The sequence below is a fragment of the Pan troglodytes genome, chromosome 1, assembly GCF_028858775.2.
Source record: "Pan troglodytes isolate AG18354 chromosome 1, NHGRI_mPanTro3-v2.0_pri, whole genome shotgun sequence".
In the NCBI taxonomy this organism is placed as follows: Eukaryota; Metazoa; Chordata; class Mammalia; order Primates; family Hominidae; genus Pan; species Pan troglodytes.
Genome location: NC_072398.2, coordinates 51,753,784 through 51,778,273, shown reverse-complemented (window position 1 = coordinate 51,778,273; position 24,490 = coordinate 51,753,784). Strand labels below are relative to the sequence as shown.

Genomic DNA, 24,490 nt, shown 5'->3' with positions numbered 1-24,490 from the left:
TGTGCATATACATATGCATAGTTTTACATAAAGAAACTATTAAGGTAAGAGCGATGGCTTTGACAGTTAATACTCAAGAAATATTTACTGAGCACTTGTTATAAATAAATAGATATGGAGCACAATACAAAGATACAGCAGATGCTCTGAACAATTAAGTCCTTATCACAACTCAAATTCCATAGCTAGCATTTTGCTGAGCCAAGAATTTAAATGGTACTTGAAATTTATAGAGGCCGGGGACTGTGGCTCAAGCCTGTAATCCTAGCACTTTGGGAGGCCTGGATGGCTGAGGCGGGCAGATTGCCTGAGCTCAGGAGTTCGAGACCACCCTGGCGGCAACATGGTGAAACCCCCATCTCTACTAAAATACAAAAAATTAACCAGGCATGGTGGTGGGCTTCTGTCATCCCAGCTCTTTGGGAGGCTGAGGCAGGAGAATCACTTGAGCCTGGGAGATGGAGGTTGCAGTGAGCTGAGATCATGCTACCGTACTCCAGCCTGGGCGACAGAGCAAGACTCTGTCTCAAAATAATAATAATAATAATAAATAATTTAAAAATGTATAATCAGATGTTAAATATTTTCTTGCAAAAAACAAGGGAGCTGGGGAACAGAACCTTTTTAATTCAATTTCATGATTATCTTTGTCCGATCCTGACCATTCCCAGGTAATTTACAGGAAGGGCATAGTTGGCATCTTGAATTAGTCCATTGTTAGGCTTTCTATGTAAGGGTACTCGTGTTTTTTTGTTTGTTTATTTTGTTTCATTCTCTTTCTTAAAATTCCTTCAGTGAAAATTATTAGTGACTTGTACCTTTTTAATTATTTTTATTGCTATGTTTTGTACTTGTTCAGTAAATTTTCTATTAAGAACTCAAAACTATTTCTCAACATCTTATAAAGGTAAGAGCTAGCATTTACCAAACACTTACGATGTGTCTGCAAAGCATTTAAATTTAGTGACTTAATTCTCACACACCAAAAAGAAAAAAAAAAAACCAGAAACCAAGGCTGGGAGAGGCAGAGCAGACCTGGTACCCGTCTGTTGCCCCTTCCCACTGTATTATCCTGACTCGCTGGTAAATCTCCTATGATTGCTAAATAGAAAAGTCAGTGAAAAGATTGATAATAAAAACCACTGAATACAACTTTCAGATTCTTGATTGATGATTTTAAATTAGAGAATTACCTGTTTCATAGAAAAGTGCAATAGAACTATCAAGGACAAAGGAATAAATACTACTTACAATAGAGAAATTAACATGCTCTTCCCTGAAAGTCTTGCACCTTGCACTGTTTCATTGCTCTAAATAAACATACTCGGCCTCATAATGAAACTAAATTACCAATATGGCTATTTTCCAAGTCAATTTAATTATTAGAAAATACATACACACAGATGCATACACACACACACAAGAAATATATTTACTGTTATTTGGGTCTTCATCTTCCTTAAAACTGGTCAAATTTGTTTTTACTTCTCAGCAGACAAAAAACCTTTATTTTAGCACTAGAAATACTTAATGCAAATAGAGAAATAATTGCTTATAGTAACTATATAAAATATTTTCTTTTCTCTTGTGCAGAGGTTTTCAAATTGCTGGTCTCAAACCCTAGCTCCTTGGAGGTGTCTCTAGGGGAGGCGGGAGACTGGTCTGACTGGGCTGCAAGGGACCTTCTCCTGCTTCGACCTGAGCAGATCTGCTTTCCAATTTTGTACATTGGGATTCCTCATGACATTTTCCTTGAAGGAATTCTGCTGCTCTTAAAAAGAAAAGAGAAAGGAAAAGGGAAAACAAAAAGTCTGAAACTCACAGTGGTAGAATTTCTTAAAACAGCCAGTAGATGGCAAACTTTACTGCAAGGAAACAATTTTGCAGCCTACATAATTTGGTCTGAAAATAGCAATTAAACTCTACATCCGGTAAAATTTACTATCCTGTATATAAGTCTTCTGTTAAATCAGGAAACAAAATTCTCTATGGTACTTTCTCTGGGAACTAAATTTCAATTATAATTTAAAATATCCTATAACTTCTTTCTGTGTCCATTTAAGTCTTGCTCTGAAGGTATTATCACTATGAAAATTATTGCATTGTTCACTGAAAGTACATACAATGTGCTAGGTATAGTAATGTAGATGACGTAGTTTTTTCATTAGGATGCACCCAACTATGTATTTTATTAATGAGTTTGGTTGAGGCAGCACAAAGGTCACAAAGAAAGATTTTTAACTTTGTCCTCATTTATAAATTTAATCTTGTTACTTTTTATTTCCTTGTAGATTCCTTTTGCAATAAAAACAACACCAGGTGCCTCTCAAATTCTTGCCAAAACAATTCTACATGCAAAGATTTTTCAAAAGACAATGATTGTTCTTGTTCAGACACAGCCAATAATTTGGACAAAGACTGTGACAACATGAAAGACCCTTGCTTCTCCAATCCCTGTCAAGGAAGTGCCACTTGTGTGAACACCCCAGGAGAAAGTAGTTTTCTGTGCAAATGTCCTCCTGGGTACAGTGGGACAATCTGTGAAACTACCATTGGTTCCTGTGGCAAGAACTCCTGCCAACATGGAGGTATTTGCCATCAGGACCCTATTTATCCTGTCTGCATCTGCCCTGCTGGATATGCTGGAAGATTCTGTGAGATAGATCACGATGAGTGTGCTTCCAGCCCTTGCCAAAATGGGGCCGTGTGCCAGGATGGAATTGATGGTTATTCCTGCTTCTGTGTCCCAGGATATCAAGGCAGACACTGCGACTTGGAAGTGGATGAATGTGCTTCAGATCCCTGCAAGAACGAGGCTACATGCCTCAATGAAATAGGAAGATATACTTGTATCTGTCCCCACAATTATTCTGGTAAGTGTGATCATATCTGAATCACAGGTGGTGTAGTTAGCTCTTTCTAAGTGGCAGAAGCAGAGGTGACATTTTATTTTTCACACAATCATTTATGAAAATGGCCAAGTTCTTGACAGGAATCAATCACTAGATAGAAACTCCCTAAACTATTGAAAATCCACTGAATGCACTGAATTCTAAGTGGTTGCCTGCTGTCACTGTTGCTGTTTTAAATGGAGCTCTACATGATTTAAAACTGGATTCAGTCTAGAATGAATGGGGTCCAAGAGAAGCTCAAGGGCATTTCAGGTTTCCTCATCAGTGCATGTTCCTTTCATTCCAGTTCAAGCCTGCTTTCTAATCCCCAAAGCCTGGCACTGCAACCTTCTGGGAAGGCAGTTTGGAAGTTGATGGGTTTCTAGTGCTGACTTGAGTATTATCAACAGATCAGTGGTAGTAAAGCTGATGGAGCATGGTATATCAGATAAACCACGATTTTTATTAAGAAAAAAAGCCTGTTCTTGTTTTACGTCTTAGAGCAAACAATTGTACCTCATATTTATCTATTCTTTACAATGTTTCTGTTGATAGAATTTTATTTTAATAATAAAGTAACAAGTTGACAACTCATCATTACCAAGTTACATGCTATTCAGCCTCTTCACACTCAGTATTTATCCTCCCTATCCTTTTGAATCACTGTTACTGTTTTAGGTCAATTCTTCACGATGGCCACATTTCTTGCTTTGCTTTATTCTTTGGCTTTTCCATTTACTTGTAAGGGGGTAACTTACCTAGCCTATGCTTTCTCACATGCATTCATTCTAACTTCTGCTCACCACTTTCTTACAGTTCCTGACTCATATCTCTAAGACACCATTCACATTTTAATACCATGTTTTCCCTTAGCACTTGCCATTTTTGTACCTTCCTGAAAGCCTTCCTGAGGCTTTCAGCTTTTAAACTTGCCTTCTTCTCCCAACACTTTCACACTTAGTTCTTTATTTTGTCATTCTTTTTCCAAGTGTTAAGCAATATAACTATTTGGAAAATATTTCTCTTCAAAATTTGCACCAGAACCCTCCAGCATCATTTTACTTTTAAACATTCTAAAACTATATATTTTATAAAATAGACACATTCCTAGTTGCTCTAAAATGAAATTTTTCCCCTCTCCCTCCTCCTTTACATACAACCAGTCTTCAGAATCTGCTGTTTTGACATCTAAGATATGTTCCAAATTGAGCTCATCCGTTCTTTTCCTTGGTTAGGTTTATTTCAACTCTTGTGTGTACTACTACACAACCTCCCAGACGTTCTACTTATAGCTTCTACCTTCTCGAAGTTGTTCTGAACACTGCCTTTGAAATAACTTTTCTAAAATAGACCTATGCCGTAGTTCTGAAGAGCCTTGAGAGCTTCCCACTACACAGAGAATAATTTTAGCCTCTCCCTGAAAGCACTTCACAATTTGGGCCCATGACAGTGGCCATGTCCTCACACATTCCACCGAAGCCTTCTATTTCCTCTGATAAATCTTCTTCATTTCTTATACAAGTCATTTCCTTCCCCCTGGAATGTCCTTCCTCACTTCACAATGTCTACTCTGAAGTTCTGCTATACTTTTTAAGACCTAGTTCAAATATCACCCAACACAAGAAGCGTTTCCAGGTTCCTTTCCAGCTGGAATAATAGTTCCACACTGCTGCAGTAATTATATTCATTATGTTTGTACTAGTTGACACCTGTATTAAAGAATCCCCTATAATTCTTTCCTATTTTACATATATCTATGTTTTTGCCCCCCCCCAAAATGTTAGTTTCTAAAGGACAGAGTATTGTTTTATATTTATTCTTTAATTCATCAATATTTTCTGAGGTTCTATTAGATGTCAGTTAGTGGATTAAGAAGAGGAGTCCTCGGCCAGGCGCGGTGGCTCACGCCTGTAATCCCAGCACTTTGGGAGGCCGAGGCGGGAGGATCACGAGGTCAGGAGATCGAGACTACTGTGAAATCCCGTCTCTACTAAAAATACAAAAAATTAGCCCGGTTTGGTGGCGGGCGCCTGTAGTCCCAGCTACTCATGAACCCGGGAGGCAGAGCTTGCAGTGAGCCGAGATCGCGCCACTGCACTCCAGCCTGGGCGACACAGCCAGTCTCCGTCTCAAAAAAAAAAGAGGAGCCCTCTTCCTCCAAGAGCCTGCCTCAGTATTTGTGAGTAATGGCTACTTAATCAACTGTTACTAAATTGTTCTAAGTTTTACAATTCTTCCATATATTTCTGGGCACCCATCCTGAAACTCAGGTAAATGAATATTAAATAAGAATTCACTTTTTGTATTATTTTATGTATACTCTATGATGCTAGAATGCTTATGTCAAATGGAAAATTATTTTATCAAGTGACTTAATTATCAATACTATCTAAAAGTTATAGGAAATATTTTAAAAGCTTATAAAACAATAGTTGTATGAAAAGCTCCTTGTTTGTATGCCATACTGAGGTGTCTCTTTCTTTGGTGGAGTTATGGCAGGTGAATTTCAATATTTTTTAAATTTTTGAATAAAAATAAGAAATTTTTGTGGGGCTGGCTTGGAAGTGCTTTGTTTACAATGGTCACATTTAAAAATCAATACAGTTCATTAAGATAGTGTCTTCCATTTTCTGCTTCTATCTCAATATTGTGAATGGTGATTAAAAGGAATAGATATAAAATCAAATTAATGTTTCATTCATTTCAACTATAGTATTGTGTAATAGTCTTATATTTGTAAAAAAACACAGCTTGAAAAACTATATTTTACAATGTATGTTTTTTAAATATCTTAATTAAATTGGATTTTAATGAATCCTTTCAGTCGTCTAAATTTAGGCATAAAAGATGGAAAGGGTGGCCAGGTGTGGTGGCTCACGCCTGTAATCCCAGCACTTTCGGAGGCTGAGGCCGGCAGATCATGAGGTCAGGAGATGGATACCATCCTGGCCAACATGGTGAAACCACATCTCTACTAAAAATACAAGTCCCAGCTACTGGGAGGCTGAGGCAGGAGAATTGCTTGAATTGGGGAGGCAGAGGTTGCAGTGAGCTGAGATTGTGCCATTGCACTCCAGCCTGAGCGACAGGGTGAGACCCTGTCTCAAAAAAACAAAAAACAAAAATCAAAACAAACAAAAAACAAAAATCAAAACAAACAAAAAAAACAGCTAGAAAGAGTATATTCTAAATGTGAAATGTAGTCAAATTCCATCATAAGGCACTTCACCTTACAATGAATTCATTTATACTGTAGGTTATATCACATCCCTGCAGGGTCCAATGGGAATGAGTCCCCTTTTCTCACTATAACACTTAGGTCCACAATGAGGATGCTTTCCTTGTCAATCCCTGATATAATAGTGTTGTTCCCTATTTGACTATATTCTTCCCTTGTTTTCTATGAAATCAGCTACATGTTATTATTTCACCTTTTCAAGTGACATATGTAAAACTTTCTTGAAAACAGAATTTAAACAAGAGACTCATAAGGCAGATAAAAATCGGGTCTATTATTAGCTGGTTAGGCTTGTTCGGGTAAAAAAAAAAAATGCAGTCATAGGCTTGCTCACCAATCTCCTACACAAGTAGAATGGCCTGTGTTCTAGTAGTTCATGGGTGTTTCTCAGCCCTGACTACTCATTCGCAATTACCTAGGGAGCTCTGAAACAGAGGTGCTCAGACTCTACTTCCAGAGGGTCAAATTTAATTGATGAGTCTAATGTATAGCCAGGGCTGGCGGCCAAATATTAAGTTCATGTGAGCTTTATTTGGAAATTTTTCTTGCACCATACCATCATTTAGACACACAGGGAAGTGTGTTTATTTCATTGCTATCCCATGACCACCAGTGTTTGTGGCAGCTCAGGCCAACTAACGAGAACCCCAAAGAAGGTCTGTAGAACCAAGGGAAAAGCCAAAGTTGAGAAGGAAAGAAAAAAGACCATCAGCAATCAGCATGGATGTACTGGAGTGCTCTGCCTCAACTTAGACCTCCTGATGAATCCTGGAAACTGTATTACAATGACCTAGCTGCTGTGCACCACATCCAAATTTAGAGTGATCATAAAGAACTCCTCTTACAGAAAAAAACCTGTGTTCCTCTGAGCAGCAAAGTAAGAAAAGGTAATAAATTTTAAAAGGCAGAGAGGTAGAAGGGGAAAAAGAGCTGTAGCACATAGAGAGGGTTCACACTGCGTGAATTCTCCTCTGTGCACTCCATTATGCTTCATGGGCAGTGATTCATGAACTACAGAAATGGGCTCAGAGAGAGCCACTGAAGAGGCTGGTGAGAATCTGCTGTGCATAAGCAAAAACTCCAATTGAAGCTGAAAGTAAGTGGATGCAAACTTTTTTAATGAAAAGAATATTAGCTCTAAGCATGTGACTGCTTTTAGTTCAATTTTATGCAATGAATCATTTCATAATTGAGGCCTTCTTTAAAATTAGCCAGATTGATTAATGTACATTTTTCTCATTCAGATGCCTGCAGTATGAGAAAAATAGGGCTGTAAGAGGGCAGAGAAAGGCCAGTTCAATGTATGTTGAAGCAAATCAATGTAGAACAATATCTTATTCCTCTATTACAAAATAGATCTTTGGTATAAAAATAATCTTTTGGGAAATAAGAAAATGCACTATATTCAATGTACTTTTCAACTATACGATGAATTTCCTTGCAGAAATAAAAATGTACAAAAATTCATCATATAGTGAAGGAAATGTATTTGTACTTACAGAGTAGTTAGAAGACTTGTTAGTTCATGGAGACTAGTTAGGAGGCCATTGTGATAACCCAGGTATAAGGTTTTAGGACCTGGCCTGGGAGAGTGGCCATGGGCATGAAAGGAAAGAGAAGGTATAATGTCTCTAGAAACAAGACTCACTTAACATTTATCAAGGTCAGAGTATTTTCAAATTTATTGTATCCAAGGAAAACTTGAAAACTCTGATATGAAACAAATGGCATTAAAAGTTTAACTGGCATTGTCAACTTAATAAGCTTACAATGTAGATCAATGGGTCTCAGTGTTGGCATGCATCAGACTCACCTATACAGCTTATCAATAAAATACTGTTTTCAGTTCAACAGATCTGAGGTGGGGGTCCAAGAATATGCATTTAAAACAAGTTCCCATGTGATGCTGATGCTGTTAGTTTGGGGACTACACTTTGAGAACCACTGACATAGACAGTTATGTGGATTTCCATGTGACATCCTTGACTGTTATTTCACAAAGTCCATGAGGCAAGGAAACACAAATCAATAAAAGCAGGCTTTATATAAAGCACTTATTGCTAGTAACAGTTCTAGGTACTTGATGATATGATTTGAGTGATTGCCTCCTCCAAAACTCATGTGTTGGAGACATAATCACCAATGCAATAGTATTGGGAGGTGGGAACTAAGAGGAGGTATTTAGGCCATGAGGATGGAGCCTTCAGGAATGGATTAATACCATAATAAAAAGGGCTTTTGGGAGTGGGTTCACCCCCTTCCACTCTTCTGCCATGTGAGGAACAATGTTCCTATCCTCTGGAGGATGCAGCCTTCATGGCACCATCTTGGATGTGGGGATTTACCAGACACCAAGCCCACTGGAACCTTGGTCTTGAACTTTTAAACATCCGGAGCTAAGAGAAATAAATTTCTGTTCTTTATAAATTACCCAGTCCTATATATTCTGTTATACCAGCACCAGATGGACTATAAGACACATGATATGGATTTTTTAAATATTTGTTGAATTCATTAGATCATTAATTTATTCAACACATATATATTGAGTACCTCAATGAATTGGGCATTGTTCTATGTTCTGAAAATGAAAGCGTAAAGAGAAGTGATGACAAAGTCTCTTACATTCTGCAAGGAAGAGATAGATGTTTATAAAACAAGTAATAGATATACTGTATATAGTAGGTTAGAGGGTAACAACTGCATGGAGAAAAGTAAAACAAAATAATGGTATTAGGGATTAACTTTAGGTAGAATGATCAAGAAAGTCTTCACTGAGAAGGTGACATGTGAATAAAGTTCTAAAGAGGAGAGGATGGGAGCCAAGGAAATGTCTTGTGGAATAGCATTCCAGGCAGAGGAACAGCAGATGCAAAGGCCCTGAGGTAAAGAGTCCTTGCAATGTTTGAGGAGCAGCAATAAAGTTAGTGTGACTGGAGTGAAGGAGGAAGGAGATAGGTCAGAGCAATAATGAGGTCAGACTGTTTGGGACCTTGTAGGCCATTGTAAGGACTTTGGCTTTTACTTTAAATGAGATGGGATGTTATTGGAGAGTTCTGAGCAGAGAACTGGAATGATTTGACTTACATTTTAGCAAGGTCACTCTGCTTATTATGTTGAAGATACACTGCAGGGGGCGATAGGCATGGAATTCAAGTGTCTAAGGGAGGTTAATACAATAGTCCAAGAAAATCCACTCCTTGGGGGAGGGAAGAGTGAAAGAGACCTATCAAGTTTTTTGTTTGTTTTTGTTTTAATTTTTTTTTTAGATGGAGTCTCTCTCTGTTGCCCAGGCTGGAGTGCAGTGGTGCAATCTCGGCTCACTGCAACCTCCACCTCCCAGGTTCAAGCAATTCTCCTGCCTCAGCCTCCTTAGTAGCTGGGACTACAGGAGCGTGCCACCATGCCCAGCTAATTTTTTGCATTTTTAGTAGAGATGGCATTTCACCATGTTAGCCAGGGTGGCCTCGATCTCAGGAGCCTGTGATCCGCCGCCTAGGCCTCCCAGAGTGGTGGGATTACAGGCATGAGCCACCTCACCCGGCCCCTATCAAGTTTTAACAGTAACTTTCTCCCCTCCCTGTTCCACCCTTAACATTTAAGATGGAAATTAACAAAGAAGGATCATGGATCATGCAAACAAAATGAAAGCATGCCTTTCTCTCTCTGCCCTCTATTGCCCTCTGATGGCAATGTCTAGATTATTCAGAACAAATCTGTCCTTTAGAATATTCTAGCAAGAATGCAGTCTTTCTTAGTAGCTTCTGTCCACCATATTGCCATGCAGTGTCTTTCACGTGCACAACTGCAACATATTTTACCTCCCTGGGTTACATGATGGTTACTCATGTAAAGTGTCCTATCAGCAGTTCTTTTACTTTTAATGATATTTCCTGTTCCTCTTGGGCCTTCTCCAATAGTCCTCATCCATGCTGATGCATAAGTCTAAGAGGTATGATGTAACTGACACTGCCATTACAGTGGCACATATCAAAGACATAATTCGAATTTCAGTCGTTGTGGAGGTTTGAATCTGGGCTTGGTGTTCTATCTTTTCTAAATATATTTTGATCAACTAAATCACTTTGAAGGCGTCTGTGGCAAATAATATAGATAATTTAATGGTCATGGGAAATAATTTGAGGAAAATGAAATATGTTATTAAATATAAGCTTATTTCATGAGAAATAATATTATTATATCAAAGAAAAATAGTTGTTTTTATATGTGCTTAATTATGAAATTGATAATGTTTTATGGTGTCTTATAAAGAAAATTAAACGCTTGTTCAGGCTTTTGCTCAGAACTAGAGTCATTTGAAGTAGTTTTTATGAAGAAATGAAGTTTCCAGGTTTTGACAAATGTTTGTTGAATGAGTGCACAAAATAACAAATATTCACTCAGCAAATATTTATATTTGCAATGCACTGGACATTGTGCGGACTTCGGAGATGTAAAAGTGACTAAGATAAAATGTATTCCTGACAAAATGCTCACAAATTATTCTGGGATCAGGAATGTAAACAACAATTACCATCTGTCTATAAACATCATGCTGTGGAAGAACAAAGAAAGAGGCTGGTAATGTTCGTTGGAGTCAGGAAATGTTCCTAGGAAAAAAAATGGCCTATGAGTAGAGCAAAAATGCATCCCTTTCAGAATGTAAAGCTGAAACTTGTATCTTCTGCCTACATTTACTATTATTATTTGAACAATAATATGTTGAATATCAAGGGAGAAGGACTGCAGAGATATTTTGGAAAGGGGTTGCTATGATCTGAAAAGTTTGGTCCTTCCAAAATGTATATGTTGAAATGCTGTCCAAGGCGATGAAAAGGTGAGGCTTTTGGGAGGTAATTAGGTCATTGCGGGGAAGCTCTCATAAATAGGCTATGTGCCCTTATAAAAGAGGCCCAAGAGAGAGCCCTCACCCCTTCTACCATGTGAAGACATAGAAAGAAATTATAATCTATGAGCCAGAACGACAGCTTTCTCTCTGACATGTGACTGCTATTTCTCCTAGTGCCTACCTAGTTATCAGCAGGGTGTGTGTGCTGGTCCGAATGCAAAGGGGATGAGCCAAAAAATATATAGTAATATAAAGAACGGATGTGGTGGAAAGACAAATTTGGAAGTAGAAGACAGAGATTCCAGGCTCAGCCTAGATGTTCTCTAGTGGTTTGGTACTGATAAATAACAATTATGAACTTCCATTTCCTCATTCAAACATTGGCATGGTAATACAACCTAACTCTTAGGGTCATGATGAGAATGAAATGGATTAACAAAAGTTTTTCCATAGACTATTTAGGCTATGAAAGAGTTAATTGCCAATATTTCTGTCTCTTAAAACATTGCTACTAATGAATACCTATGGTATCTAAACAATGTTTGCCTTTGTTTTTTACAGGTATCATTTTCTTATACTTGAATTGCATTCAAGTAATCTTATACCTGATTACTTGAAAGTATTATTTTTTGAATACTGTTAGAACCCAACTCAGGAATAGATTAACTGAAGTTCGGTCAAAATCTCTCTGCCACACTTATAAATTTAAAGTGTAATATTTTAATATGCGTAGGCAAGAATTCAACTTCTAAAATGGCCCTATCACAAAATAAAGAACTAAGAAATTACTACTATTTTAACAATTTTGTATATTTAGGAATAGTAATTATCCTAATGATGAGAAACATAAGAAAGTAATTTGCTATGATTAAAACATAATTATGGAAGTATGAAAATATATAATATTTAATACTGATGTATTTAACATAAAATGAGAATATTGTAATTTTTCTATAATCTTTCAAAAAAACATAAAATTAAAGCATAAACCATTCATAAAAGTAGTGTATTTTTCAAACATAGCATCTTGGAGTCTCTGAAATGGGTTACTCCAGCTTTTAAAATTTGATATATATTTTGCTATTTTAATAATTCTTTTAAAAAGTGTGTGTGTGTATATATATGTATAAAATATAGAAAGTGTATGGGGAAAGTCATTCGTTTAACTTGGGAAAATAATATATTACTATCTTATGGTAAATTTTATGACATTTATGATGCAAGTGAAGTGGGAGAAATGGTATACAGATGGATTTAGAGAAAAATGGCTGGAGAAGAGGAATGAAGAATGAGCTCACAGAATTAGAAGAAACTGTTCTCCAAACAGACAACTGTAATCATTAGATACAAGGAAGTAGGAGAATTTCCTCCCAATGCCCCACTCCTAGGGCTGACAAAGAGAAGACATTCTTTCTCTTCCTAGAATTAGTTTCAGCCTCCATGATATTCTGGGAAGATGGTTTTGAAACTGTCAAGAACATTCTTAAACTTTCACTGATGGTAAAATGGTACCAAAGAGGACACAATGTGAAAAGGATTAAGAAAACCTGAAAAAAATGTTTAATATGGAAACCACAGGTTATTACAGTTTTGTCTAGCAGTAAAGCAAAACTTGTAGAAACAAAAAGGATTATAATAGTCACAATAACAAAATAATAAAATATAATCAAATAGTTAAATAAAATAATGACAAAGCATTAATAATATTTATAAAGACAAATTTTCTGTATCATCAGATTTAATACATCATCAGTCTTACATACATTTCAGATATCATTAAGAAAGAAAAATTATTTGGTTAAGTTGTAACAAGAGGCTAAGACACTGCTGATTGTAAAGTGCATCTCGGTTCTAGAGAGTTAAAAATTTGAGGGAGTAAAAAAGGAGTCAGAATTGACAAAATTCGGCAGTCCTTCAGAGATAGAATCCTGGGCTTGTAAAATCTGCTTTAAGTGAGTGATTCAAAAAGAGAATTTTGTTATTTTTGGTGTCCTTAGGAAAGGTGTGTCTAAATTCACAAGCCAGAAATCTCATTGGCTAAAACGCCAAAGATGTTCCCACTGAAAATAATAATTATCCACGTTTAATCTCTTACAACATCTTGCTAAACATTGTTATGTTTATGTTATTAATCAGAGCAGGAAGTCATCCAGCCTCTCCTTATTGCTTTAGGATGTTAAACAGATTGACTATAATATCTAGGAGGAGAACTTACTGTAAATCTATCACTGTAATGAAAACCGAATGCTACAGTTCCACATTGCTCTGATACTTGTGTCACCGACTTGCACTGATAACTGTTGTACTTGATATACATAAAAAGCCCCAAAATAGCATACATAATTATTATTCAAAAGAAAAATATTATGCATAGAGGCCTGTTAGGCATCACATACATTGAATGGAATCTGAAATTTAAGATGATAGTCTGAAGCCAGACTACAATTATTTCCAAAGCGTGGACTCTGCAGATAATGAGAAAGGCATTCAGAATGGTTTATCAACACCTTGCTGCATGCATGGTGTGCTCCCTGCCCACTGTAAAGAATGATGAAGACAGCGTCAGAGTCAAGACCTGTTCCATCCTGATAGGATATAATGTCCATTATCTTGTGGCACGGAATGTTAACATGGATCTCTAAATGCCGAAAGATGCCAATTGGAGTGCAAAGTCTCTAAATACTGATCAGAAGTTTGGGGCACAATCATTCTGAAACCATAATAGGTTTTAAACATTTGCCAAAGCCACAAATTTGACTTTTGGGCTTTTGATTTATGGCCCAGGCTTGTGGAAGCACTGAGAAGCTCTGTTTGGCATACAGTTTGCCTTCCTGTAGGGGTGGTTGATTATTCCATAGCTGTGACTTGATTATTCATGCATTCAACATTTATTGAGCACTTTTTAAATATTCAAGAATATGTGCTAAATGCCACAGATATTGGTGTTAAAGGTCAAAGGCCCTGACCTCAAGGAGCTCACAATTTTGTAGATAAAATAGAAAAATAAGCAATTGAGGACAATATATATAGACATTTATATTAAGGGGAATTTTGAGAGCACAGTGAAGCAGCATTAGAGACAAATATAAGTAACTATAGTTTCCAGAATCATGGGATACACAAACTGGATATTTGGGAACTAACTGGAGCTAGCCTGGGGAAGGAGGGAGTGAGGATTGGGGCATTACAAGTAAGGGAAATACCTATATGCAGCCTAGAGTCTTGAGATACAGTGGAGCTGTGAGGCCACTGCTGTGGGTGGCACCAGTAGAATCTACATCTTTTAGAAGCTTCTACTGCATTACAAGGCAATTATGCTTTATTTCAGAGACAGGGAGATAGAGAGGGGATGATGTCAAAAATTTAAGCAGACGATGGTACAATCATACTTGTACTTTGTAGTGATCACATTTCTATAGAAATGTAGAGAGTGATTGTGAAAAAAGAAGTCAATAATAGTGAGAGCAGATGAGACATGATGAGGGTTGAATTAAGGTCACAGCAATAAGGATGGCACCTTAGATCCATTTCTAAGAGAGAAATGATGAGATCTGATGACTAATTAGGACACGGGGAATAGTGGCAAATAAGATGATAACTCCTAGAACTATGGCTTGGATGACCTGGATGATAACACCATTCACTGAGAGGAGAGTTTTGGCAGGGATGGGGGTGGCGCAGATCAGCACAGGTGGGGAGACGAAGGTTATCATTATTTGGAATTGTGGAATGATGCCTGTATTAGTCCATTTTCACTCTGCTAATAAAGACATACCCTAGACTGGGTGATTTATTTAGGAAAAAGGTTTAATTAACTCACAGTTCCACATGGCTGGGGAGATCTCGCAATCATGGCAGGAGGTAAGGAGGAACAAGTCGCGTCTTACATGGATGGCAGCAGGCAAAGAGAGAGCTTGTGCAGGGAAACTCCCCCTAATAAAACCATCAGATCTTGTGAGACTTATTCACTATCACAAGAACAGCACAGGAAAGACCTGCCCCCATGATTCAATTACCTCCCACAGGGTCCATCCCATAACACCTGGGAATTCAAGATGGGATTTGGATGGGGACACAGCCAATGCCTGTGAGATAACTCAATGCCACTGAGATCTCAATGCCTGTGAGATAACTGAAGAAGACATTCTAGACGGTATCAGGAGGATGATCTGGGCCAGACGCAGTGGCTCATGCCTGTAATCCCAGCACTTTGGGAGGCTGAGGCAGGCGGATCACTTGAGGTCAGGAGTTTGAGACCAGCCTGACCAACATGGTGAAACCCCATCTCTACAAAAAATACAAAAATTAGCCAAGCATGATGGCATGCACCTGTAGTCTCAGCTACTTGGAAGGCTGAGGCATGAGAATTGCTTAAACCTGGGAGGCAGAGGTTGCAGCGAGCCAAGAAAGCACCACTGGTGACAAAGTGAGACGAGTGAGACTCCATATCAGAAAAAATAAAAAAGAAAAGAAAAGAAAAGAAGGGTGATCTGGTCTGGAGGTACAGAATGCTAATGTATATCTACATTCGCTTATGTGAAAACGTCACAGGGAAAAATCTTTCTGACTTCTGTTAGAATGATCACCTGTTTCTCTACCTATACTCTCTTCTCAACTACGAATAGATAAACCAAACATTTTTTTTTCCCAATGCACCTTTAATCCCATGGCTTTTGCTGAAACTTGGCATTTATTCAATGAAACCACTTTCCACACAATCCTCTTTGAAGAGTCCTTATCTCCATGATTCTTAAGGCCAAGAGGGAAGGTTGGCTTTCTTGCTGAAGCCACTGTTCCCATGAGTCCACTGGTGGGACATTTAACTTCAGTTTTAAAAGGATGGCTTCCTTGGGTGGACAAGGGGGAAAAAGCATTCCAGACAGAGATCAGTGTGTACAAAAACTTTGAGTGGTAGAGGTATATGGTAGGTTTGAGGAAAAGCAAACAGTCTGGTATGACATATGACTAGCATGTAGAATGATGACAGAATTTTAATAGGAGCCATTGGAATTGTAGGGACCATGCTTTTGGAATTTTGTGAGCTGCTTATTCTCAGTCACCTTCATCTTTATTCCACTGCAGCCATACATTGATCCAATTTCAAGTTAGACCCTGGCATCATTCAAACCTGCTTTACAACAGAAATTGTCACATCCTGAGGCTTCTCATTTCCTTTCTACTATTGAATTTTTAGCAGAACCTCTGTCGCCTGGCCTTTCCATACCCATACTCTCTCTCACTCTTTCTCTATCTTGACATCTCCCCAACAATCATGGACTTAATGAGAAGCATCTCAAGGATGTGTCTGTCATTGCTCTCTAAACATTCTTGTTTTTGACCTTCAACTTTCCAGTACTGGAAAGCCCCATCTTCTACCTTCTTCTCGTCTAGCTGTAAAGCTATTAATCCACTTCAAATATTTATTACCTAATTTTAGCTATATATTTGCTATTGCTTTGTGGCTTTTTCTACATTAATTGTTGATTTTTTTAATGGTATTTGACACGCTGGCTGCTCCAAATTTTTCCAGTCTCTATATTTTACACTCCCAGTAATGTCATTTATATTTATTGATAAGTGAATTTAAGGTTATTCTAACTTCTCTTTTAGAGTTGTCTTTGCTTCCAGTCACTTTTCAAACATTTTTTATTCTACCTACCCTGAAGAATTAAGGATGGAATGCAGGAAATGACAAACACACTATAGTAATACCTACCATTGACGTAGCATTTACTGTATCCAACCTCGTTGTTAGTAGTGACAGAGCAGAGCTCAGTCCTGGATTGTCTGTCAAAAAAATTTATGTTCTTTCCACTCTTCCATGACCTTACTTATGCCAAGTAAAATAACCATGGAAAATCTCATTCACAGACTGCAGTAGAAATAGCTAAGCCTCAAAGAGCAAGCCACTTACCTAGAAACAAGTGCTATTGCAAAAATTTCCATTTTTACGGACATAAATTTAGAGTTTTTTATTTTTAAAAAAACAATCAAATTTAATATGCTAGCTTCTAAGTTGGTTATTTGTTGAATCTAGTAACAGTTGTAAATAATAGATGGTGTTAGAATATCCTGCTGCATTTTCTGTAGAGAAAAATGGGCACAAATCAATTGAACTACTACTGACTTCTGAGTTTTTTGAAAATCTTTTAATATCATTTTAATATATAATTTATTATTTGGGGTTAGAAACACAGAAATAAAGATGGATAAGTATAGATATTCTTCCTTTTGTGTCTTTTAAAACCTGTATGCAAATGCGATTATTGCATATCAAATACTATTTTGGCATTTAATAAAATAGTTTGTTATTTAAATACTACTACAACTTGTATAAATCATAAACTTATTTTGCTTAGCAAATAATACCTACTAATTTTGAGGGGATAAGTACAGTTTTTTTTTAATGTAACATTACCTTAAAATGAAGTGTTAATAGCTTCTAATGATGCCATTAATTACATTGTCACCAGTTTTTGTATTTAAGGGTAGTATTTTACAAAAAGAAAAATTAAGATAAAAATGTCTATGCAAAATGAGCACTTAGATCAATAATTGCACATTATATTTGTACAATAGATTTTTTGTGGAAAAAAGTGTTTTTTCTCTAGCAAATACTTAGTATGTATCAGGTACTGCTATAAGTACTTTTGAACACATTTAATTAGACTAAGAGTTCTATGAGATAATTACCACTATCGTCTTTTTCACGTGAGGAAGCTGAAACATGGAAAGGCTGAGAAGCTTGCCCAAGGTCATACAGCTAATAAGCGGCTGTGCCAGGATCCCGACCCAACTGTCTGGCTTTGGAGTCTGAGCTCTTACCCACTGTTCTCTCTGCTCCTTTACTAAATTAAGTGTTTAAAAATAATGGAAAAACATCGACCAGCCACTTTTAGGCTTCCAACAAAAGTGCAGTTAACAATAAACTTTGTTCTAAAAATGACTTATTTGTTTTCACAGACTAAACACCACAAGCTGTTCTATGCAATAATTCTTTGTAACAGCTGCTCTGCCTTGTGCAACTTCCCACAAGCACACCAAAAGTTAATATCAATTACAATTAAGGGGGAAAATTATTTTGGGTAACAGAACATTTGACAAGTGCTCTGGTAAACAAAGCATTGTCAAACTGCTAAATTATGAACACTTTGCTAAAACTTTTTCTGTTTTTTCTGTGCTGACTTTTTTTAAAGGTGTAAACTGTGAATTGGAAATTGACGAATGTTGGTCCCAGCCTTGTTTAAATGGTGCAACTTGTCAGGATGCTCTGGGGGCCTATTTCTGCGACTGTGCCCCTGGATTCCTAGGGGATCACTGTGAACTCAACACTGATGAGTGTGCCAGTCAACCTTGTCTCCATGGAGGGCTGTGTGTGGATGGAGAAAACAGGTACATTTTCTCTGGCGTTGGGTGATTGGCTTAGAACTTCCTGACCATGAACTATTTTACCACTCTGTTGAATTTAGAGCTCTTACATTCTCGGCTTAAAATTTGGGGTGTAACTTTATACTTTAACTGATGAAAACATTCAGATTTCACTAAAAAGGGTATTCTTGGAGACCATCTGTCTCAAGAGGGAAGATTTTAAAAGTCATTCTTGTAATAGTTTAGAACTGCTTATCCTATGGAAAATGGCCAATTTTTCAATTCCATGAAATAAAGCTGTTGTAGATAGGAAAGGTGCAAAAACAGAGCTAGAGATTATTATATATGTGTACATAAGTTTGTATCTATATGTCAAGGATATAAATCAGATGACAGCAATAAATCCTTTTAAAATGTTATATAAACCATGTTGGAAAAGGCAGTGATACTTAACTACTTATATCTCGAATTAATTTCCATGTGTTCAGGGAATTGGGCGAATATTTTTGAGAAAGCATAATGGCGAGAAATAGCCATGTGATTCTGCTTCAAATTGAAGTCTATCATTGGCTTTCAGGCAAAATAGAACAGCAATAAATTACATCTCAATATGATGAATATAATAAATGTGTGTAACAGTAATTGAGCTCATATAAAACATTTTTAAAAGAACTTTCTAATACTTATTTAAGCCACGACACTGAAGAACTTTCTAATCTTTATTTAAGCCACGATGCTGAGTTACCAAATGCATAACAATTTTTAACAAGATTAGCACTTAAAATTATCTTGTTTGATTCTTCGACAGCTCAGTGGAAGGCAAGATAAGTATTTATGTTTCCATATTACAATAAGGAGTCTAAAGTTTAGGGAAATGAGAAGACGCCCACAAGTTCACACAATTAATTCTTTGCAAAAGGAAGACCAGAATGGTTTTCCTTTATTTAGTAAATAAGACATAATTTATGCCAAATCTAATTTCAAAGTGAATCAGAGTCAAAAGGAGAGCAATAAAAGGCACATATGCTTCAAAAATTTGCAAAAATAATGACTTTTTTTTTTTTTTTTTTGAGATGGAGTCTTACTGTGTCACCCAGGCTGGAGTGCAGTGGTGTGATCTTGGTTCACCGCAACCTCCGCCTCCCGGTTCAAGCAATTCTCCTGCCTCAGTCTCCTGAGTAGCTGGTATTACATATGCCCACCACCATGCCTGGCTAATTTAGGTATTTTTAGTAGAGATAGGGTTTCACCATGTTGGTGAGGCTGGTCTCGAACTCCTGACTGCAGGTGATCTACCCGCCTCTGCCTCCCGAAGTGTTGGGATTACAGGTGTGAGCCACTGTGCCTGGCTCTCAAATTTTAATAGAACAATGTTGTTGTGCATTCTTTTTAAAATATAACTTTTAATTACATTCCATGTCTTGCCTTTGACTTTTAGTTCTACCCCAATAATGCTCTAGGGGCATAAATCTACATTCCTGGAGACAGGTAACTGGCCAACACAGAGACACACAGGTCACAATGGAAGTTTCCACACAAGGCCTCCTAGAGGAAAAGGAGGCTTACCCTTCCATACTTCACTGTTTCCAGAAAGCATCAGGACAGAAATGACACAACGTTTTGATTCCAATGGAAATGTAAACAAAACAAGGCTGAAACTTTGCTATCTTTTATTCTCCTCACTTGAATATGCCATGAATAATTTCCCTATTGTACCATTATCTCTTATTGCCTAAATGTTGAGATGATAGTCATAAGATCAATCCAATACAACCTGACTTTATGTTCCCACAAAAATTTAAAATGTTTGCTATGAGATATATTGGAAAATCAGAACTGAAAAAAAAAAAAAAGAACTTCTTGCAGACCAAAGGAATTATGCAAATGGAGCTTCTAATTCTGTGAGGTCCACTAGTCAGCCAGCCAAGCCCTTTGAGTACAGGGTTTTTGTCGCTAATGTTTTACCTATACTAGATTTTTAGTAGGTATTTTTTAATTGAACAAATGGAATATTGAATAGATTTCTAACAACACATATGAAGATTACAGTCACTTACAATATTTGCTTTGGTGATAAAAACACACACAGCCATAGCGAAGAGGACTCTACCTGCCTTATAAATTCATAGATATTCTTTTCCCAGGACCCTCATTTTGCCTAAGCTGAGTGTGCAGGTACATTTTTTACAATACTAAATCCTCGAGGAGACCCCCACCTAAATTAAAAGTCTCCTCTTAATAAAATCAACAACTTTCTTCATTAGATTTGTATTTTGGGGCTATTTGATAATTCCAGTCATTCCGTTAACAATTAGAAATAGTAAGGCCTAAATATTCTTGCAATCTAAAAATAAGAGAACATCGTAAGTCACAATTCATTTAATAAAGGCTTTTCCTGAGTTTTTCATAATTTATGGTTTCACTTTTCATATGGAACCTTATTAATGGGCTCTCTGTATAACAGAGTGCCATGATGGTATAAATCATTCTCTACCACCTTAAAAATATTAACAATTTTATTAAGTGCTATTTAGCAGCAACACATTTAGTACTTCAGATATGTGGGATACTGTGTCTATTCTTTATATGCATACTTAATTGTCACAATAACCTTGTAATATAGGTAATATATTCAATTTATGAATGAAGAAACTGAAGTAAATAGTCATGGTTTGCATGAACCTGTACTTTAAATTTTTTAAAGTTAATAAGACATTAATATGGAAATAAATCATGCATTCAGTCCTGTATAGATAATTCCCCAGAGTTTTTGAGGTAGTAAGACGATGCCATGGGTCTTGGGTTGATGGACAGATGAAGAAACAGTATAAAGACATCTGATCTCAATATGACCAAGAGTTGACATGAAAATTTCATTTACTTTCCAGATATAGCTGTAACTGCACGGGTAGTGGATTCACAGGGACACACTGTGAGACCTTGATGCCTCTTTGTTGGTCAAAACCTTGTCACAATAATGCTACATGTGAGGACAGTGTTGACAATTACACTTGTCACTGCTGGCCTGGTGAGTGACAAAATACCTTCCACCAATTATTTTTCATTTGTTTAGAATAAACATATCGCTTATAGAAAATGAAATGAAAAATTATTGTTGTTAAATGTTTTAAATCAATTTCTTCTAGCTATTATTGTTTAGTTTTATTCTTCAGTGCTCACACGTATTTACTGCTATACTAAATGTAGTCTGAAGTAGGTTACCAAGCTGCCCAATGATCATAACCCTCTAGAGGAATAGAGGGGAAAAATCAGTGGAAAGATGAACTTCGGCATGATCTTCATGGAGAAAAATTCACTGGAAGATGCTCTCTTTTCTTCCAAGATGTTCTCTTATATGGCAGGAATATACAGAAATCCATGAAATAATGTTAAACTATTAGAAACTTGTATTCTCTTAGGCATTTATAATGTAAAGAGTTATATTTGTTAATATAATAAAAAGTTAATTATCTATCAACCATAATTAAAGTTTACATATAGAGGATAATTAGACTTGAGTATAGAGGTGATACAAGAATCAATAGAAAACAGTATGTAACATTTGTGTTACATTACAGGCCATAGGCAAATATTGATGCTAATTTTGCAAAACAAACTGCCTGACATACAGCTTTGCATTGCATAACAACATTTTGGTCAATGACGGACCACATATACAACCGTGGTCCTGTAAGATTACAATAGAGCTGAACAATTCCTACTGCCTAGTGATGTCATGGCTGTCTTAACATTGTAGTATCACTCACTATCCATGGGATTGTGGTGGTCCCTCAGGAAGTATTCCAAAAGAATGCATTGTTGTCATAGGAGATGACAGCTTCATGTGTGTTATTGTTGCTGAAGACATTTCAGTGGGACAAGATGTGGAGGTAGAAGACAGTGATATTGATAATCCTGACTCCATGTAGGCCTAGACTATGGTGTGTGTTTGGTTCTTAATTTTTAATAAAAGGTTTAAAAGCTTAAAAAATTCAAAATAAAATAAGATGTAAAGAAATTATTTATTATTTATTTATTTATTTTTATTTTTTGAAACGGAGTCTCTCTCTGTCGCCCAGGCTGGAATGCAGTGGTGTGATCTCCGCTCACTATAAGCTCCGCCTCCCGGGTTCACACCATTTTCCTGCCTCAGCCTCCCGAGTAGCTGGTACTACAGGTGCCTGCCACCATGCCCCGCTAATTTTTTGTATTTTTAGTAGAGACGGGGTTTCACCGTGTTAGCCAGGATGGGCTTAATCTCCTAACCTTGTGATCCGCCCGCCTCAGCCTCCCAAAGTGCTGGGATTACAGGCATAAGCCACTGCGCCCGGCCCATAAAGAAATTATTTTATACAGCTGTACATGTGTTTGTGATTTAAGCTAAGCATTATTTAAGAGCCAAAAGGTTTAAAAATTTGAAAAATTTATAAAGTGAAAAAGTTCTAGTACACTAAGGTTAGTTTTTAATTTAAGACAGAAAATTTTCTAATAAACCTAGAGTAGCCTAAGCATACAGTATTTATAAAATCTACAGTAGTATACAATAATGTTGTAGGCTTTCACATTCATTCATTACTCATTGACTCTCAAGAGCAACTTCCAGACCTCCAAGCTCTATTCATGTTAGTACCCTACACAGATGTACCACTTAAAAAAATCTTTTATACTGTGTTTTTATTGTACCTTTTGTATGTTTAAGTATGTTTAGATACACAAATACCATTGTGTTTCAATTGCCTATTCAGTACAGTAACTTGCTGTACAGGTTTGTAGCCTAGCAGCAATAGACTATACCCTATAGCCTAGGTATGTAGTCAGCTATAACATTTAGGTCTGTATAAGTACACTCTATGATTTTCACACCATGATGAAATTGTGTAATGACTTACTTCTCAGAACAAATGTTTGTCTTTAAGTGATGCATGACTCTTTTTTAAAATCTAATTCTCATTAGGATTTTTTGATAAAAATAAAAGATACAGCATCTCCTATCTCTTCTTGCTTTATTTACTCGGAAAAAAATGATAAACTTATGATTACTCAAGGCCTAGTTATATAAGCTTACTGATCATCTGTCTCTCTCTCCCCACTGACTTTATTGTCTAAGAAAATGATAATCTTGTGGGTGGAAAGGAAACCTGGAGACTAGTCAATCTAATCAGTAATAGCTTCTGGTTGAAAGATATCCTATTGCCTAAGAAACATTTAACATCTTTGGTTAAATATATTTTATAGGAAAAATAAATGAAAATATAAAAGGAAGTTTGGAATGCTGTGGCTTGGAAATCTATATATGCTATGTCTTCCCACTTGCAGATAATAAATGAGGAATATTTGCTAACCTTTGGTCATCAACTTGACTTAAAACTGAAAATTTTCCAAACTATGTAGTTTCATGTTCTTGTCACCAACCAACACTCATGAAAGATCTCTGTCCAGAAGCAGAGGGCGGAGTGGATGGTTTAGGAGTAGGATATGTTTCCTGTTTATTAACTGAGTGAACTCGGGTGAGTTTCCTCTTCATCTTTAAGTTCCTCATCTGCAAAAGAGGGATAAAAATACTTTACTTGTAGTATTATTATGAAAAGTAAAATTGTAAAAATAGAGCCTTGCACATATTAAGCACTCAAAAAAGGGCAACTATGTAGCAAGTTCTATACCATGAGGTGGAAATTATGTAGGAGGGCGAGAGTTTGTAATGGAGTCAGGCAGTTAAGAACATCTACCTCAAGAAACCCAATTAGCACATGTTCCATTCATTCATGGATTCAAGCATTTAAGCCACATGGATTTCAGTGGCTAATACAATAGGGATCTGGGAATATAAAAGGTATCGTCCCTTCCTCCAAGGAGCCTAAATTTGACATATGTCAAAATGTATATAGTACAATTTTTGGTACAATAAGAGGCTATAATAAATTCTGTAAAAATGAATAGAGAAGAAGTGCAGGGATAGCTTGATCAAAGAGGCACCATTTTAGATATGCTAAAGATGACTAAGTTCCATAAATGTATTCACTAGCTGTGTGACTTTGGACAAATTACTGCTCTGAGCCTCAGTTTCCTCATTTATAATATCCACAGGATGGAGCTGTTTCAGAGATAAATCCAGTAATGTATATAAAACTCCTGGCTTATCCTGGA

The 24,490-nt window shown here is 36.8% G+C and overlaps 1 protein-coding gene across 10 annotated transcripts in view; it reads left to right on the top strand.

Annotated features, from left to right (window-relative positions):
* The window catches only part of CRB1 (crumbs cell polarity complex component 1), a 282,191-nt gene that overhangs the window by 125,905 nt on the left and 131,796 nt on the right, over positions 1–24,490 (top strand). For 8 of the 10 annotated variants that reach the window (XR_008536849.1, XM_009440300.5, XM_054657037.2 and 5 more), the window contains 3 exons: positions 2,292–2,873; positions 18,175–18,370; positions 21,235–21,374. Coding sequence is in view for 9 of the 10 variants with exons in the window: in XM_009440289.4 (XP_009438564.2) it covers positions 2,292–2,873; positions 18,175–18,370; positions 21,235–21,374 (918 nt within the window). In the remaining variant the exon portion in view is untranslated. The remainder of the gene's footprint in view (positions 1–2,291; positions 2,874–18,174; positions 18,371–21,234; positions 21,375–24,490) is intronic. The other 2 variants (XM_016934919.3, XM_016934927.3) reach the window with 1 other exon arrangement.